Source organism: Erythrolamprus reginae, chromosome 4 (assembly GCF_031021105.1).
Source record: "Erythrolamprus reginae isolate rEryReg1 chromosome 4, rEryReg1.hap1, whole genome shotgun sequence".
NCBI lineage: Eukaryota > Metazoa > Chordata > Lepidosauria > Squamata > Dipsadidae > Erythrolamprus > Erythrolamprus reginae.
This window is the reverse complement of record NC_091953.1, coordinates 4,929,510-4,948,564: the sequence shown is the minus strand read 5'-3', so window position 1 is coordinate 4,948,564 and position 19,055 is coordinate 4,929,510. Positions and strand designations below refer to the sequence as shown.

At 45.5% G+C, this 19,055-nt stretch overlaps 1 protein-coding gene across 3 annotated transcripts in view; it reads right to left on the bottom strand.

Moving 5' to 3' along the window:
• USP35 (ubiquitin specific peptidase 35) overlaps positions 1 to 19,055 on the bottom strand; it is a 43,077-nt gene that overhangs the window by 1,594 nt on the left and 22,428 nt on the right. For all 3 annotated transcript variants that reach the window (XM_070749522.1, XM_070749521.1, XM_070749523.1), the window contains exons 7-11: positions 9,161 to 9,354; positions 6,621 to 6,714; positions 5,745 to 5,851; positions 3,429 to 3,995; positions 547 to 1,177 (exon numbers count right to left, since the gene is read on the bottom strand). In XM_070749522.1, the coding sequence (XP_070605623.1) occupies positions 547 to 1,177; positions 3,429 to 3,995; positions 5,745 to 5,851; positions 6,621 to 6,714; positions 9,161 to 9,354 (1,593 nt within the window). The remainder of the gene's footprint in view (positions 1 to 546; positions 1,178 to 3,428; positions 3,996 to 5,744; positions 5,852 to 6,620; positions 6,715 to 9,160; positions 9,355 to 19,055) is intronic.

Genomic DNA, 19,055 nt, shown 5'->3' with positions numbered 1-19,055 from the left:
ATAGATAGATGATAGATAGATAGATAGATAGATAGATAGATAGATAGATAGATAGTTTTTTCTTTTGAAGACGTTTTGCTTCTCAACCAAGAAATTTCTTAAGCTGATTGGCAGAAAGGTCAGAGGGACGCCCCCACTGTAAACGCCTGATTGGTCAGATTGTAAAAATATGTTCCAAGGCGCCAGAATAGAAGCTTTAGTTCCTAACACTAACATAGGAAATTGGTCTTTTCTGATGGTCTTTAGGTGACCCCTGTGAAATGGTCCTTTGACCCCCAAAGAGGTCCTGACCCCCAGGTTGAGAACCACTGCTCTAAAAAGATGCAAATGACCACCTTTCTGCAAGGAATATCAATCTTTCCATTCCCCACCGTTCAGTCAGAACTGAAGAAGCTTCTTGGATGAGAAGCGAAACGTCTTCAAAAGAAAAAAACAAGAAAGTCCAGTGGCCTGTCTTGAAAAAAGCACCTTTGAGACAACCAGGACCTGAGAGGGGGAACAAAACAAAATAAATATTGAGTTGACGGAAGTGGGAAACCATGTTACCTGCAAGAATAAGATGTTATCTTTTGCAATGGCGTCCATCAAGTTTTTATCCGGAGAATGTAAGCTTCCGTTTGTCCAGCCAGGCTCTGGACAGGCTCCGTTCGAGCCCTGTTTTGCTCTCTGTCTGTAGAACAGCAGATAAGCCGTGTCCTTCGGCAAGAAAGAGGTCACGTTGCTCACCGATTCAAAAGATGAGAAGAAGACCCTGGTGTCGTTAAAGATGTACCACTGGATCTCGACGTCCGTAGACTTCGCGGAGGCCGTGTCCCAAGCGTTGTCTTTACAAAGTCCCTCCGCGGCCGGATCCTCACATTCCCTGGCATAGCAGTAATAATGGCCGCTTTCCGAGGAGACCCCAGAATGGACCACCACACTACAGAGGTCGTACACCAGCGAAGCGAAGTCCTTGCAGGACGAAGCCCGCCCTGAGGCCCTCGTTTGGTCCGAAGACCCCAGGACTGGCAGTTTCAGGATCAACGGGACCGAGACGTTGTCGAGGATCTTCTTCCTTCTCATCGTCCCTAGGTCAAAGGAGAACCTCAACAGGGTGAGGATGAGGTAGTGAGGTCCCTCTGTCAGCTCGGTTAACTTCTCGGCATCTTGAAGGGAGGCACAGTTCTCACAGTGGTACCTTATAAGAAAAATTCCGAAATGGACAAACTGACGATGGAATTAAGGGGCCAAAAAGATTCTGAGTATTATGAAATATGGGCACAATGGCACAGGTGGATTGAGTTAAGAAATAGAAATAAAAAAGATCACAAAAGATTCATAAAGATCAGTAAAATATAGAATATAAATATGTAAATATAAATGATTTGAATAGGGATTTTGTGATTGTATGAAATAATACGAATATTACTCTAATTAATTAGTACGTATACAGTAATCCCTCGTTTTTCGCGGGGATGCGTTCCAAGACCACCCGTGAAAAACGAATTTCTGTGAAGTAGAGGAAATATAGTTTTTTATGTATTTAACGGACTTTTAAAGCCCACCCTTTGCAATAAACTGTCATTCTATAATGTTTCTCAGCTGGAACTACATGTGATATCCTACCAGTTTCTTTAATAGAGTAGAGTAGTACTGTAGAAGAATATTGTGAAGTTTTAATGGATTTAAAATTTTCAATGGATTTAATGGATTTAAGCCTCCTTTGAAAACCCGCGAAGTAGCGAATCCACAAAAGATGAACCGCGAAGTAGCGAGGGATTACTGTATTATCATAGGATTTAATGAAATATCTGATGTAGCAATGCAGAAATACTGAATGCTGATGTTATAATTTCTTTTGTTGTTGTTGTTGATTTTGTTTTTTGTTTGTTTACATAGAAACATAGAAGACTGACGGCAGAAAAAGACCTCATGATCCATCTAGTCTGCCCTTTATACTATTTCCTGTATTTTATCTTAGGGTGGATATATGTTTATCCCAGGCATGTTTAAATTCAGTTACTGTGGATTTACCAACCATGTCTGCTGGAAGTTTGTTCCAAGGATCTACTACTCTTTCAGTAAAATAATATATTCTCATGTTGCTTTTGATCTTTCCCCCAACTAACTTCAGATTGTGTCCCCTTGTTCTTGTGTTCACTTTCCTATTAAAAACACTTCCTTCCTAGACCTTATTTAACCCTTTAACAAATTTATTGTTTGTTTTTATTATTTATTTAGTTTATTTTTAGTTTATTTTCGTTGTTGTTATTTATTTGTCTGTTTCAAAATATATTTGAAAACCAATAAAAAAAATTAAAAAATAAAAATAAAAATCATAAGGTCCTGTATCTTAATAGCCTCGAAGAACCCTGTTTCTGTAAAAAAAAACGAGAGCCCTGTTCCTATAAGAGATCTGCTCCTCTACAAATATGGGAATTTATCAAATGACCTTTAGAAAGAATGAACAGGAGATGTGGAAATTATGTGGTAACTGTAGGACCAATAAAGGTATGAATATCTTTAATAATAATAATAATAATAATAATAATAATAATAATAATAATAATAATAAATATGTATATAAATAATTAGAAATTAGTAGTTATATTTTGGCAGGGGAAAAGACATAGCGTTGGTTTGCCTTTGTACAGTTTAACAAATGTCTCGTAAAAAGACTCTTTCTTTCTTTCTTTCTTTCTTTCTTTCTTTCTTTCTTTATTTATTTCTTTATTTATTTATTTATTTATTTATTTATTTATTTATTATTGGATTTGTATGCCGCCCCTCTCCGTGGACTCGGGGCGGCTAACAACAGTGATAAAAACATAATGTAAAAATCCAATAATAAAACAGCTAAAACCCTTGTTATAAAAACAATCATACATACAAACATACCATGCATAAATTGTACAAGCCTAGGGGGAAAGATTATCTTAGTCCCCCCATGCCTGACGGCAGAGGTGGGTTTTGAGGAGCTTACGAAAGGCAAGGAGGGTGGGGGCTATTCTAATCTCTGGGGGGAGTTGGTTCCAGAGGGCCGGGCCGCCACAGAGAAGGCTCTTCCCCTGGGCCCCGCCAACCGACATTGTTTAGTTGACGGGACCCGGAGAAGGCCAAATCTGTGGGACCTAACTGGTCGCTGGGATTCATGCGGCAGAAGGCGGTCCCTGAGATAATCTGGCCCGGTGCCATGAAGGGCTTTATAGGTCATAACCAACACTTTGAATTGTGACTGGAAACTGATCGGCAACCAATGCAGACTGCGGAGTGTTGGTGTGACATGAGCATATTTGGGAAAACCCATGATTGCTCTCGCAGCTGCATTCTGCACGATCTGAAGTTTCCGAACACTTGTTCTATTTGAAACCTGTGTGTGTGAGTTTTCATTTTGGGCTAATTACTGGACGTGCAAGACAGAACAGTCTGCTGAATTTTTTCTTACATACCTGTTCTCGGCGGTGAGCATCTCAGGTGATAAGAAATAATTGATCAAATCTGGAACAGATCTGGAGGCCCGACAACCAGAAATTTGCTTGGGTAAAACCAGGTTAGATTCTTTGATGGACTTCACTTCAACGACGTCTTGTTCCGACGTTGACAGGAGACAGGCCTCTTCGAATCTGGACCCAACCGCTTCCGTAGAAGGATTCTCCTCAGGGGCCTTCAAGATCCCTAGCTTAGCTGGCAAATCCTTTAGCTTGCTTTGGGTCGGGATCCTTGACCGAAAGATCTCAGGACATGTTTCTTCTCTGGACCCAATCAATGCACTGCTGATAAGTCCAGACTGATGGTCTTCAGCTGGTGGAAAAGCCAAGGAAAGATCTGTGAAGGCTTCTTCTCGGGAGGAGACCTGTAGGCACTTCAGACAACGGATCTTGGTCTTAATTTTGCCGCCAAACATTTCTTCTACCAGGGTTTTGCTGGTGGAGGGGTGTCGGTCCACAGAAGATACCAAGGAACATGCCTTGAGTTTCTGACAGATCCTTTTACCCGTTCTCTCTTCCTCGTGAAGACTTTGGGGGAAGAGATATTAAAATATAGAAACTCTCTTATTACATAAGTTCTACAGAATGTTTTTTTATAATGGAAGAAAATAAGCCTCCGTTGAATGATTAATAGAAAAAGAAAAAGAAAACTTTTATATATGTTTTACTTTAAGCATGTGTAAGAAACATGATAAATGATATAGAAAGTTCCTAAGAAAGATGATGAAATAACAGAAAAACAAGTCCATATTTGGGGAATCAGACAGAGGAGGCTGGTATCATATCAAACACTATATATATGCAGATCATTTATACTTCAGGTGTCATGGTAACAGCTAGCCTGTTCTGTGGTCCCTTTCATGCATAATCAGTTTTAGAAACATAGAAACATAGAAGTCTGACGGCAAAAAAAGACCTCATGGTCCATCTAGTCTGCCCTTATACTATTTCCTGTATTTTATCTTACAATGGATATATGTTTATCCCAGGCATGTTTCAATTCAGTTACTGTGGATTCACCAACCACGTCTGCTGGAAGTTTGTTCCAAGGATCTACTACTCTTTCAGTGAAATAATATTTTCTCACGTTGCTTTTGATCTTTCCCCCAACTAACTTCAGATTGTGTCCCCTTGTTCTTGTGTTCACTTTCCTATTACAAACACTTCCCTCCTGAATCCTTTAACATATTTAAATGTTTCAATCATGTCCCCCCTTTTCCTTCTGTCCTCCAGACTCTACAGATTGAGTTCATTAAGTCTTTCCTGATACATTTTATGCTTAAGACCTTCCACCATTCTTGTAGCCCGTCTTTGGACCCGTTCAATTTTGTCAATATCTTTCTGTAGGTGAGGTCTCCAGAAGTGAACACATGTGGTCTCACCAGCGCTCTATATAAGGGAATCACAATCTCCCTCTTCCTGCTTGTTATACCTCTAGCTATGCAGCCAAGCATCCTACTTGCTTTTCCTACCACCTGACCACACTGCTCACCCATTTTGAGACTGTCAGAAATCACTACCCCAAAATCCTTCTCTTCTGAAGTTTTTGCTAACACAGAACTGCCAATACAATACTCAGATTGAGGATTCCTTTTCCCCAAGTGCATTATTTTACATTTGGAAACATTAAACTGCAGTATTTTATATATTGTTTGTATTGTGTACTACTAATACTTAACAATAAAGCATTTTTTATTGTAAAGAGCTCTGGGGATTTTTCTTACAGCATGGTTTTAGTGTTTGTACTTATGTATTGTTTTTTATTCTATGTTGGAGAAAAATAAAATTTCTATTTGGGAAAATATATAGAGAGAAACTCTCCTTCTATATATAGAAACTCTCCTTTTAAAACCAGAATTTTTAAATCTACAAAAAAAACCTATAGCATGTTGCATTTATGAAATCAATGAACTGTTACAGAGAAAACATTTTTTAAAATTTTTGCATGCAATTGAAGTCTCCCCCAAAAAAGATGGGTTGAGAAGCTCAATAAATCATGTGCTGGCAAGTGTCGCACACTGGCGGTTGTGATGTATATTTTGAGTGACAGGGAGCTGCAGCAGAGGGATGAAAGAGTCACATCTGGGTTGCAGACCCCTGGCTTAAACCATTGTTTTTCAGTGGTGGCCATTTTAAGATGGGTGGATTTCAACTCCCGGAATTCCCCAGCCAGCTATGAAGTCCACCCATCTTAAAAGTGGTTAAGGCTGAAAAACACTGCTTTTAAGTACTGTAATACAAATCCCATTTTCTCAAACCATCCACAATCTACTTTACCGATCGAGCAGGTATTTCAGATATTCTGAGCAATCTTGCTGGGCACCTCGGGTGAACCAGGGGGGCCACGAAGCCAAAAGGAAGTTTTCAGGAGAAATTGCCGGCCGCTTACAGAGGTATTGGAAAGGGAAGAAAGCAGAGAGAAAAGAAACCATCAACAGCGTTTTGGTACCTGCAGTTCAGATATTAGGCTGTGCTATTTTATCTGGGGTTTTTTCCATTAAAGTTACTGGAATTGATTTTTCTTCTTTGCCTGCTAAACGTATACACTAGTTGATTTTATTGTAAGTTGGGTCTGATCACCAGGAGACTGTGAGTTCTAGTGCCACCTTAGCCATGAAAGCCAGCTGGGTGACTTTGGGCCGATCGCCAGGAGACTGTGAGTTCTAGTGCCACCTTAGCCATGAAAGCCAGCTGGGTGACTTTGGGCCGATCGCCAGGAGACTGTGAGTTCTAGTGCCACCTTAGCCAAGAAAGCCAGATGGGTGACTTTGGGCCGATCACCAGGAGACTGTGAGTTCTAGTGCCACCTTAGCCATGAAAGCCAGCTGGGTGACTTTGTGCCGATCGCCAGGAGACTGTGAGTTCTAGTGCCACCTTAGCCAAGAAAGCCAGCTGGGTGAGTTTGGGCCAATCACCAGGAGACTGTGAGTTCTAGTGCCACCTTAGCCAAGAAAGCCAGCTGGGTGGGTTTGGGTCGATCACCAGGAGACTGTGAGTTCTAATCCTGCCTCAGGCATGCTGACTGGGGAAATCTGGGACTTGAAGGCTGCGACGCACATCCCTAATCTCTCACGCATCATTAAAATAAACATGGATCTTAAAGCCCCCCAAAGCAATTAACTCTACAATTAAGAAAAATGTTCCATTAAGTACCTGGCTGTGCTCTAAGAAAGCGAAGAGCCATTGCAATTTGGCCATCAGAGGTTGGGAGTTGTTCTCGGCTAAATTCAACACCGTCCGCCTGAAACTGAAAAGGAAAAGATTTTCCCCCTTAAACTTAAAAAAGGGAAGCTTGTCACAAAATCCCACCCTCCGTTTAATCCAGGGGTTGGCAAAGATGGCTCTTGTATGACTTGTGGACTTCAGCTCCCAGAATTCCTGAGCCAACCATGCTAGCTGAGGAATTCTGGGAGTTGAAGTCCACATGTCATAGAAGAGCCAAATTTGCCAACCCCTGGTTTAATCCATTTACTTAAGCCCAGATCCCAGCTGAATGCCACCGGAAGGCCAGAAGTGTGCCAAAAGGGTGGGTGTGGGTGTGCTAGCAGGCCCTCCCTCCCACGCATGCGCAACCCCACCACCGCTACCCCTATGCATGCCCCCAATCCCCCCCATCCCCGTGAATATGCACAGGCCTCACGGAAGCCTAGCATGTTGAAAAAACAGCCAAACGGGCAAACCGGAAGTTCGGGAAAACAGTTGTGCTGTTTTTTGCACTCCGGAAGGTTCAGGGAAGCTTCCTGAAGCCCCAGGGTGCAAAAAAGAACACAACGGGCAAACTGGAAGTCCATTTTCTGAACTTCCGGTTTGCCCGTTGGGCAGTTTTTCGCATTCTGGAGCTACAGGGAACCTTCTTTGAAGTGTTCGGAGAGCAAAACGGCCTTCCCCAAGGCCAAAAAACCAGCTGCGGAGCTGACATAGGGCAACATCTTGCGTGCCCTCCGATCAGGGGTGGGTAGCAGGCTGGATGGGGTGGAACACAGTTCCACCGGCAGAAATGAAGCTATATGCCCAGCTCCTGCTGACCATCCCACCCTCCCATCCTTCTCCGCTGCCTTGGAAAGCGGCAGGGAAAACTGCACTGGCAGGAGCTGCAGGGGGCCCATTTTCTCCCACCCCCCTCTTTTCTCAACAGATGATTGGCACCTGTTCGCCTAGCTACCTTGCCTGAGGCAGGGGGCGACCCAGGAGGGAGAGTGCGGGAAATGTGAAGCAGATTGTCACCCCAGAGAGCGACATTGGTGAGGTTGTAAGTCAAGGACTTAACAGTTCACTTGAACGATGATGATCGTTCAAGCCACTCCCACCTGGTCACATGACCATCAAACCACACCCACAAAATAAGCCACACTCACAGTGTGGCAGTAAAAATTTTGGCTGCCCATTACTGCCTCTGATATGTGAGTTCAAACTCACAGAAACTGTGGTTGGAGTTAGTTACTGGCTGTTTAAACTCACAGAAGCTCCAACAACTGCTTCCTGTAGGGGCCCTAAGGTAGCCTGGCCGGGCAGGTGAGGAGTGGCTGGGAGGGGAGAGGCAAGTATAGGCCCATGAGACACCCCTCAATGTGAGTGACATTGAATTGGCCACGCCCACCCAGTCACATGGCTACATAGCCACGCCCACCCAGCCAGTCATTAGGCAGATCATATTAACGGAGCGCGTGATTTAACATTATGGATTTAGTGGTCCCTGAGGTCTGAAAGGTTGGGGACTCCTTGGTCTACAGGATCAAAATCAAGAGGCTTGGCAACTGATCTGTAACAATGACAGGCCACTTTAAGACTTGTGGACTTCAATTCCCAGAGTTCCTTAGCCAGCCATGAATGATAAAGTTGGAAGAGGCCAGAAGGGTCATTTAAGTCAGGGGTCCCCAACCTTGGCCACTTTAAGACTTGTGGACTTCAACTCCCAGAGTTCCCCAGCCAGCCATGAATGATAGAGTTGGAAGAGGCCAGAAGGGTCATTTAAATCAGGGGTCTCCAACCATGGCCACTTTAAGATTTGTGGACTTCAACTCCCAGAGTTCCCCAGCCAGCCATGAATGATAGAGTTGGAAGAGGCCAGAAGGGTCATTTATGTCAGGGATCCCCAACCTTGGCCACTTTAAGACTTATGGACTTCAACTCCCAGAGTTCCTCAGCCAGCCATGAATGATAAAGTTGGAAGAGGCCAGAAGGGTCATTTAAGTCAGGGGTCTCCAACCATGGCCACTTTAAGACTTGTGGACTTCAACTCCCAGAGTTCCCCAGCCAGCCATGAATGATAGAGTTGGAAGAGGCCAGAAGGGTCATTTAAATCAGGGGTCTCCAACCATGGCCACTTTAAGATTTGTGGACTTCAACTCCCAGAGTTCCCCAGCCAGCCATGAATGATAGAGTTGGAAGAGGCCAGAAGGGTCATTTATGTCAGGGATCCTCAACCTTGGCCACTTTAAGACTTATGGACTTCAACTCCCAGAGTTCCTCAGCCAGCCATGAATGATACAGTTGGAAGAGGCCAGAAGGGTCATTTAAGTCAGGGGTCAGGGCTTTGCTGGCTGAGGAACTCTGGGAGTTGAAGTCCACAAGTCTTAAAGGAGCCAAGGTTAGAGACCCCTGGTTTAGACAGATGGCGAGAGGCCTCATGTGTAAAACCCCTAAAGACAAACACGGAGGGAGGGGAGGCCAAAGCTGGAGAGAGGACTGCCTACTCTGAGGCCATGAAGAGAGCTTGGAGGATGCTGTTCATGTAGCAGGTGTTCCCAAGATTAATTAACCCAATCTTCCCGGTTTCCGATTTGGAGGCCAAGCGAGGGTAGAGGCTAGCCAACTCGTTTTTCTGGGAGGTCCAAGCGTTCTGGCCCAGCAGATGCTTAATGCGATCTTCATTAGGAATTGGGAGAGCCTTCCAAGAAGAGAAGGGGAGAGAAAGGGAGAGGGAGAGTGGTGGGTGGGGCGGGGGAGAGAGGGAGAGAGAAAGGGGAGTGGTAGAGGGTGAGAGGAGAGAGGATGTGTAGGGGAGAGTGGGGAAAGGGAGAGTGGGAGGAGAGAGAGGGAGAAAGGGAGAGTGGTGGGTGGGTGGGAGAGAGAGGGTGGAGAGGATGGGAGAAGGGGCGATAGACAGGGGAGAGGTTGGTGGGAGGGTGGGAGAAGGTGGGAGAAGGGCAGAGGAGACCGTGGGTTGCATGAGAGGGGGAAAGGGAGAGGGCGAAAGGGAGAAAGTAAGGGAGATGGTGGGTGGGGAAGAGAGTGAGAGAGGGTGGGAGGAGAAAGAGAGAGAAAGGGAGAGGGCGGGAGGAGAGGGAGAATGGTGAGAGACAGGAGGAAAGGGAGAGAGTGGAAGGAGAGGGAGAGAGGGAATGGTGGGTGGGTGGGGGGAGAGAGGGAGAGAGTGGCAGGAGAAGGAGAGAGAAAGGGGAGAATGGTGAGTGGGTAGGAGAGAAAGAAAGGGGAAGGGAGAGAGAAAAGGGGAGAGGGGGAAACAGAGAGAGAATTAGCAGACCATTGTTTTCTATGGTCATTTTATCAGACCGATGTGCACACTGGCATTACCTGGACAAATGCTGTAAACCTGCATAGCCCATCAGCCCTACAAGGTAGTTCAGACAAAAACCATCATCACGAATGCTGGAGAGTCAATTTGATCTAGTGGTGAAGGCACCAGGCTAGAGACCAGAAGGTGATCAGTTCTAGCCCACCTTAGGCCAGTCATTTTCCTTCGGCCCAGCCCACCTCACAGGGTCGTTGTTGTGCTGGAGAAGTATCATGGCATGCTCACTGCCTTGAGTTATTTGTAAAAATAATAACGGTGGGATACAAATAAATAAACACAAGTTGAAAATAACAAGGAAGGAAGGAAGGAAGGAAGGAGGGAGGGAGGGAGGGAGGGAGGAAACATAGAAGATTGACGACAGAGGAGGACTTCCGGGGGTGGAGCCAGGCTGAAGCGACGTGCAAGTCAGAAGCTCCTGGTTTGTACTCGAGATTTCCCGTTAAAAAACCAATTAGTGGTGTTAATTCTTCTTGGTGGGAAGAATTACAGTGAGGGGAAGCATCCAGCTATTGGGGGGTCCGCAACTCCCCCCCCTAGCGGGTGGGAAACCCCCGTGTTTTGGCGGGGAAAAAAGCCGGGGTTTTGTCCCCAGCCCGAAGGCCTGGCTTGCTAAACTGTCATCAGGAAGCAAAAAAACTGAGCGGCGGCGGCACCAGCGGTTTGAAAAAAAAAAAAATCTTTTTATATATATCTACAACAACATTAATAATACCTACCCAGGAAGATTCAGAGGTGGAAAACAACGATATAGCCTCCTATAATCAAGAAGCGGCGATTGAAGAGAGTGGAGCGCGTTATTGTTTGAGGGAAAAGTAAGTCGTTGATGGTGGGCGGAAGTGGTTGCAGCTGGCTGGAGACCTTATATTGAAGGCCCGGGAGCGGAGAACGGGACGGAGAGCCTAGAAGGACCGGAGCTGTAAGGCCGGCGTGGCGGGAAAGCGCTGCAACGAGTTGGAGTGAGATTCGGGAACGGTTAACGAGAAGGGAGACTTGGAGTGTTGGGGACGCTGTGCTGCTGGATTAAGAAGACTCCTCTACAGCCATCTATCACCCCGAAGGAAACAAACAAGAGACAAGCAAGAACGGCGAGAGGAGTTGCGTGAGTTGCAAGAGGTTTGAGAGCTGAGACAACCACCGTCTACGCTATTTGCCCCTCCTCCCCTCCAGCGAGTCCAGAGAATCAGCCACCATTAAAGAAACTCGGCTGGGAGGCGACAGAGAAGAGGCGGAAGAGGGTGAAGGAGGGCTAAAAGCTAAAAGCTTGTTGCTTCGGTATGGTCTGTGGGGGGTTGTAAAATTCAAGCTGTCTGAAAGAGGGAGAAGAACAGAGAGAAGAGAAGACGTCCCTCTCTTCTGTATGCCTAGTGGGAGAATTGAAATCGTTGTCGACATCGTGTGCTGGTGAAAGTTACTGACTGAACTGCTGACGCCTAATTGAAACCAACGCTGCAAATTTGGAGCCGAGTGAAACGTGTCGTATTTATAATCACTTATGTTACTTATGTTAGCTACTTATATTAGTCACTTATTTTCTTAATACATTAGTATATTTTATTAACATTATTACTACCACTCTTACTATTATCAATATTGACCATTGTAACTGTTAGTTTTGTGTTGTTTTCTTTTCCCACTCTTTCTTTCTTTCGTTTTTTTTTTTTCCTTTTTGCTGATTCATTTTTGCCTGTCTTTCCTCTCTTTTTACATTTCTTTTCTTGTCCTTCCTTATGCCCACGTGCTTTCCCTAATTTAATCTCTCCCCCTCCTCCCCTCCTCCTCCTCTAACTAAGATTAAGAAATCTTATCTCTGTCTTGATTTCCCTCGGTTTAACAGTCCAAAATGATTAACTGTGATTAATTGTGATTAACTGATTATTGGCTTAGGGGTTATACCAAGAACCTTAAATTAATTGATACTTGATAGTTGATATTAAACAATACTACGAAGGATTAATTAATAATTATTATATATAGTGTTTATAACAGTACTTATAGAACGTTGTAAGGTTTTTTAAGACTAAGCTTGAATTAACTTAAGGTAGACCTATACTATTTATAATATTTATAATATTTATATTTATAATATCTATACTATTTATTATCTTTTATTACTAAATCAATTTACACAATCTTGATTACTATTAACATTAATATTAGAGTATAGTTTTTATGAAGGATTAACTATTTATCTTAAACTGTATTTAAACCTTATTTCTATCTAAATTCTACTCATATTCTGATTGAACACTGTTGTAATTGACTAACTGCCAATAAGTGAACAATTAAGTGATAGACATAGGTATAATTAATTAGAAAGTAGAAATCAGAAATTTTGCACTCTGTATTTAACTTCTTTCTACTAATATTGGAGAATTCAGTTGTGTTAGAACGAGCCTAACTATTTCAACCTCCCAAACAAGACTATTCTTGAACTGTGACTTAAATAACATCCCTATCTTTACGACTCAATTGAACACGTGGAAAGGTCACTACTTTGGGATAATTTGGACAATTTGGACAATCTGTCAACTATCCTCGTCTGGTTAGGGAGTATGACAACTAATTTCTCTAAATACCAAAAAAAAGCTACACCAGGAACTCCGACGATGCAAACTGTAAAACCAGTTTCCGGTTCCGGTTAGTTTCCGGTTCCGGTGGGGGAAGGAGGGTGGAATCATAGCTCCACCGGACTACGGCTAAAACATCAGAAATATAGAGAATATAGAAAAAAAAACCCACGTCAAATGAGCAACCTGCTTGGAGGTGAGGTGTCCCTGCTTCCGAAGACCTGAATTCAGCGTTGTTCGCGGCAGGGGTGAGCTGTTTGGCCGCGAAGACGCCCGGAGCCGGATTGACAGAGACGCGGCGGAATGGCGGCTGCTGTTTACAGCTGAGCTGTGTTGTGCTGTCGGGAGGGAGTCGGAGGCGCCGGACAGCCCATTTACAGCTCGTTTGCAGCCCGGTGGCTTGGAGGGTGAACATTTGCTGCGTGTCTTCTGTGTGTCTTCTGTCTTCTTCGCTGTCTCCTTTGCTATAAAGACTGTCAGACCGATCAGCTGGGAAGCGGGAATGGCGGCGGCTAATTAGAACTCAGCCGCCCCCCCCCCCCCCCCCCCCCGCTGCATGTTGCCTTCCTCTGTTGCCGTGCTCGATAGGATGGGGAGATTTGGAGGCTGGAGAGAGAGCACCCCCAATAAGACCTTGATACCTGCAGCTCTGGAGTGTCTTTCGGGTGGTTGTTGTTGGGAAATACTACTGAGACTGAGCACCAAGATTGAACAAGGCTGGACCCTTCAGTGTTAAAGCTAGTCCCGGGACGCTGTGGTGCCAAATGGTGGGGGCGCCCGTCGTCGGGGGGACTACTGAAACGGGGGCCATGGTGCAGGCCTGGAGCCAGAGAGATTATTGCGAGGGGAGATGCCACCCAGGAAGAACAGCGAGCAGTGGAAGGCAATTGAAACAAACGACAAGAAAAAAGAAGAACATAAGGTTGAGGAAGTTGGGGGAAACAATAATTAAACCATATGGACTTGGACTGGGGATGCTGGTCAGTGGTCAGGGCCAGCACTTTGGTGAGCTTTTTCCCCAGAAACCTGGAAAATTGCTAAGTGGACAATTATATAAAATCTTAAGCCATTTACCTAGACTTTGGTACCACCTTGCTATTGACTATTTAAGAACTACTGACTGGCTCCTTTTTCTTCTATATTTTTCTATATTTTTAATACATCTTAATACATTTTATTCTTAGCTATTTTTATATTTTTATATTTTTATTTGTTTAATATTTAACTAACCAATTAATTAACTGGAAATTGCATTTTTTACATATTTATTAGTGTTTTTACTGTTTTAACTGTTATAAATTTAATCTATTTTTAGTATTGGGGGTTCAAAATTTAAATGGATGACTGGGACAGAATTACTTGTGTGCATGGGCGGAATGGCCGGTATGACTGGGATGACTGGGGTGGGTGGGGTCACGGTATGGATGAGATGAATGGTGGGAGTATGAATGGTAGATTTGGCCCACCTGACGCTCAAGAGGCGGGAGGGGATGGGGCATCGATCTCTGGGGTGGCAGAGGGTCGGAATATTCCTGTGTTGCTGGGGAGAGGCAGATATGGCGGGGGCCGCGGAGTTAGCCGTTCCAGGGGAACGAGGGACCGTTGCTTAATAACGATCCCTTGTTCTGGCTCCGTGAGCCCAATCTTGGGTACTGGTGATGAGTGTAACTCTGGCCCTGGACTCAGGTTGCTGCTGCTTAATGCCAGGTCGGTGGTAAACAAAGCTCTCCTCATCCGGGATCTGATCCTGGATGAGGAGGCCGACCTGGCATGTATTACTGAAACCTGGCTGGGCCCAGAGGGAGGTGTTCCTCTCTCTGAAATTTGCCCAGCTGGGTTTCAGATATGGCATCAACCTCGACCCCAGGGAAGGGGGGGAGGAGTGGCTATTATAGCCAGGGAGAGCCTTTGCCTACGTGGACTCATTGCTCCGGAAATTGCGGGTTGCGAGTCACTCTTGATGAAGTTGGACCTAGGGGTTCAGGTGGGCTTATTTCTCACGTACCTGCCTCCCAGCTGCGTGTCAAAAGCCCTGCCTGTGCTACTCGAGGAGGTAGCCGGGTTGGCGGTGGAGTTCCCCAGACTTATTGTCTTGGGGGACTTCAACCTGCCGTCACTCGGCGAAACCTCTGGGTTGGCACAGGAGTTCATGGCCACCATGACAGCCATGGACCTGACTCAAGTAGTACGGGGTCCGACTCATGAGGGGGGGCACGCACCCGACATGGTATTCCTTTCCGAGCAACTGAGTAATGGTCTGAGACTAAGGGGCTTAGAAGCAGTGCCTTTGTCATGGTCAGACCATTTTCTACTACGGCTTGACTTCCTGGCTCCAATCCTTCCCCGCAGGGAGGCGGAACCAATTAAGATGTTCCGCCCCAGACGCCTGATGGACCCAGAGGGCTTTCAGACGGCGCTTGGGGTTATACCAGAGGCACTTGTCCACAGTTCGGCAGAGTCTCTTGCGAAAGCCTGGAATGAGGCTGCAGCGGAGGCTCTTGACCGGATTGCGCCTTTGCGACCTCTCCGTGGCGCTAGACCCCGTAGAGCTCCATGGTTCAACGAGGAGCTCCGGGAGTTGAAACGCCAGAAGAGACGTCTAGAGAAGCGATGGAGGAAGAGTAGGTCTGAATCTGATCGAACACTTGTAAGAGCTTTTATTAAGACTTACAAAGTGGCGCTCAAGGCGGCAAGATGCGCGTAACCATGCCGCCTTGATTGCATCAGCGGAATCCCGCCCGGCCGCTCTGTTTAGGGTGACCCGCTCCCTTCTTAATCAGGGGGGAGTTGGGGAGCCCTTGCAGAGTAGTGCCGAGGACTTTAACTCGTTTTTCGCTGATAAAGTCGCTCGGATTCGGGCCGACCTCGACTCCAATTGTATAGCAGAGTCGACTGACAACGAGTCAGTCGAGGTGACTGGGGCACGTACTTGTCCACCTGTCTGGGAAGAGTTTGATCTGGTGACACCTGATGAAGTGGACAAGGCCATTGGAGCTGTGAGTTCCGCCACCTGTTTACTGGATCCGTGTCCCTCCTGGTTGGTTTCGGCCAGCAGGGAGGTGACACGGAGCTGGGCCCAGGAGATTACCAACGCTTCCTTGGGGAGGGGAGTTTTTCCATCACTCTATAAAGAAGCGCTTGTGCGCCCCCTCCTCAAGAAGCCCTCCCTGGACCCAGCTGTGCTTAATAACTACCGTCCAGTCTCCAACCTTCCCTTTATGGGGAAGGTTGTTGAGAAGGTGGTGGCACTCCAGCTCCAGCGGTCCTTGGAAGAAGCCGATTATCTAGGTCCCCAGCAGTCGGGTTTCAGGCCCGGTTACAGCACGGAAACCGCTTTGGTCGCGTTGATGGATGATCTCTGGCGGGCCCGGGACAGGGGTTTATCCTCTGTCCTGGTGCTCCTTGACCTCTCAGCAGCTTTCGATACCATCGACCATGGTATCCTTCTGCGCCGGCTGGAGGGGTTGGGAGTGGGAGGCACTGTTCTTCAGTGGTTCTCCTCCTACCTCTCTGGCCGGTTGCAGTCGGTGTTAGTGGGGGGACAGAGGTCGACTCCTAGGTCTCTCCCTTGTGGGGTGCCTCAGGGGTCGGTCCTCTCCCCCCTGCTATTTAACATCTACATGAAACCGCTGGGTGAGATCATCCAAGGACATGGGGTGAGGTATCATCAATATGCCGATGATACCCAGCTTTACATCTCCACCCCATGCCCAGTCAACGAAGCGGTGGAAGTGATGTGCCGGTGCCTGGAGGCTGTTGGGGCCTGGATGGGTGTCAACAGACTCAAACTCAACCCGGATAAGACGGAGTGGCTGTGGGTTTTGCCTCCCAAGGACAACTCCATCTGTCCGTCCATTACCCTGGGGGGGGAATTATTGACCCCCTCAGAGAGGGTCCGCAACTTGGGCGTCCTCCTCGATCCACAGCTCACATTAGAACAACATCTCGCAGCTGTGGCGAGGGGGACGTTTGCCCAGGTTCGCCTGGTGCACCAGTTGCGGCCCTATCTGGACCGGGACTCACTGCTCACAGTCACTCATGCCCTCATCACCTCGAGGTTCGACTACTGTAATGCTCTCTACATGGGGCTACCTTTGAAAAGTGTTCGGAAACTCCAGATCGTGCAGAATGCAGCTGCGAGAGCAGTCATGGGCTTACCCAGGTATGCCCATGTTTCACCATCACTCCGCAGTCTGCACTGGCTGCCGATCAGTTTCCGGTCACAATTCAAAGTGTTGGTTATGACCTTTAAAGCCCTTCATGGCACTGGACCAGAATATCTCCGAGACCGCCTCCTGCCGCACGAATCCCAGCGACCAATTAGGTCCCACAGAGTGGGCCTTCTCCGGGTCCCGTCAACTAAGCAATGTCGGTTGGCGGGCCCCAGGGGAAGAGCCTTCTCTGTGGCGGCACCGGCCCTCTGGAACCAACTCCCCCCGGAGATTAGAACTGCCCCTACTCTTCCTGCCTTCCGCAAACTTCTTAAAACCCACCTTTGCCGTCAGGCATGGGGGAACTGAAACATCTCCCCCTGGGCACGTTGAATTTATATATGGTATGCTTGTGTGTGAGTCTGTTAGTTTGTGGGGTTTTTTTTTTTTTTAAATCTTTAAAATTTTAAATTGTTGATTACTTACGATTTGTCTTTTTACATGTTGTGAGCCGCCCCGAGTCTTCAGAGAGGGGCGGCATACAAATCCAAGTAATAAATAAATAAATAAATAATAAACACAGAAATGGCAACCACCGACAAAACTTCTCTGCAATCAATTCAGGCTTCACTAAGTTTGATTCAAGAGTTTATGGTCCGCAGCCAAGAGGTAGCTACAGTTACCCAAGAAACCATTAGGCAAAACCACGAGGAAACAAAACAAAACTTTGAAAAGATGTCTGGAAAGATGGAAGGCCTGGAAAATCAACTCGAAGGTATACAAGAAATCATAACTAACCATGAGCAGAGGATACAAAATATTGAAACAGACACCAAAAGAATCGATGAAAGAAGAATTGAATCAGAAAGAAGATTAATTGCGGCCAATAATGAGCTCGGAAATTCAATAGCAATCCTGGAGATGGAAAAAGCAGCTTATTTTCTTCGCTTCCAAAACATTCCGGAAAATACAGACGAAGATCTATTTAACAAATTAGCCCAGCTGATTACTGACAACACACAGATCGAACTAGAGGAGGTCAAGGACCACATTGACGAAATCTATAGAATACAAACAAACTATGCCAAGAACCATAGATTACCCAGAGAGGTCCACGTAAAATTTACGAAAAAGTCCATCAGGGATGAAATATATAAATCAACAAGAAGCGGGAAAATTATGTACCAAGAAAAAGAAATTATAATACTCAAACAAATTCCGAAAAGAATAAGGGAGAAAAGAAGAGAATTCCACTTTCTTACGGCAAAACTACTGAGAAGGGGAATCCCATACCGATGGCTAATTCCGGACGGTCTTCTAGTAACATGGAACGGAAAAAAAATTAAAATAGACTCGTTCGAGAAAGCGGACTATTTTATTCAAAACAATTTAGAGCAAGACACAGAGATTCGCCAGACCATAGAGGAACTATCACAGGAGGAGAGACGGAGGGAGGATAGAGGAGAGGAAGAACAAGGTGAGGAAAGACAACAAAAAGAACAAAGGGTAACAACAAGAGCGGCGGCTAAACGTCAATAAAGGAAGAGAAGGTAACCGGAGAGGAGAGGGAGGAAAATGACGCGAAAGATACTTGAGTTGATCTCTGTAAACATCAACGGATTGAATTCTCCGATAAAAAGAAAACAGATAATGACAAAATTATTAAAACAAAATTCAGATATATCATGTCTTCAGGAAGTACATATTAGGAAGCAAGATTGTAAACTTTTAGAAAATAAAAAATTAGGTAAATTATTCACAGCCCTATCAGACTCAAAAAAGAGAGGGATTGCTTTGTACATTAAGGACTTTTACCAACCGGAAAAAATTTACTCAGATGAAGATGGCAGAATTCTAATTGTAAAAATTAAAATAGGTTATAGAGAAATAGCGATAGTGGCGATCTACGCCACAAACACAAAACAGAAACAATTCTATCAAAAACTAGCTGAACAATTAGCACAGGTACAAAAAGGGGACATCTGTATTATTGGAGACTATAATGCCGTGAGCGATCCCAAAAAAGATTTTAAATCTGCAAAGAAAAAACTAAAAGACAGGAAAACACTACCACCAGAATTCCAGGAAATAGCAAGGGAATATAGACTGGCAGATATCTGGAGAGAAAGGCACCCATCTGCACGGGAATACACCTTCTACTCATCACCGCAAAAGTCATGGTCACGAATTGATATGATTTGGGCAGACCAAAATTTTGGGAAGTTAATCTATGAAATTGAAATAGGTCCAAATATTTGGGCAGACCACCAACCAATATTGATGAAAATTAAAATACCGACCCCAGGTCAACACCGGTGGTCCATAAATCAACTGT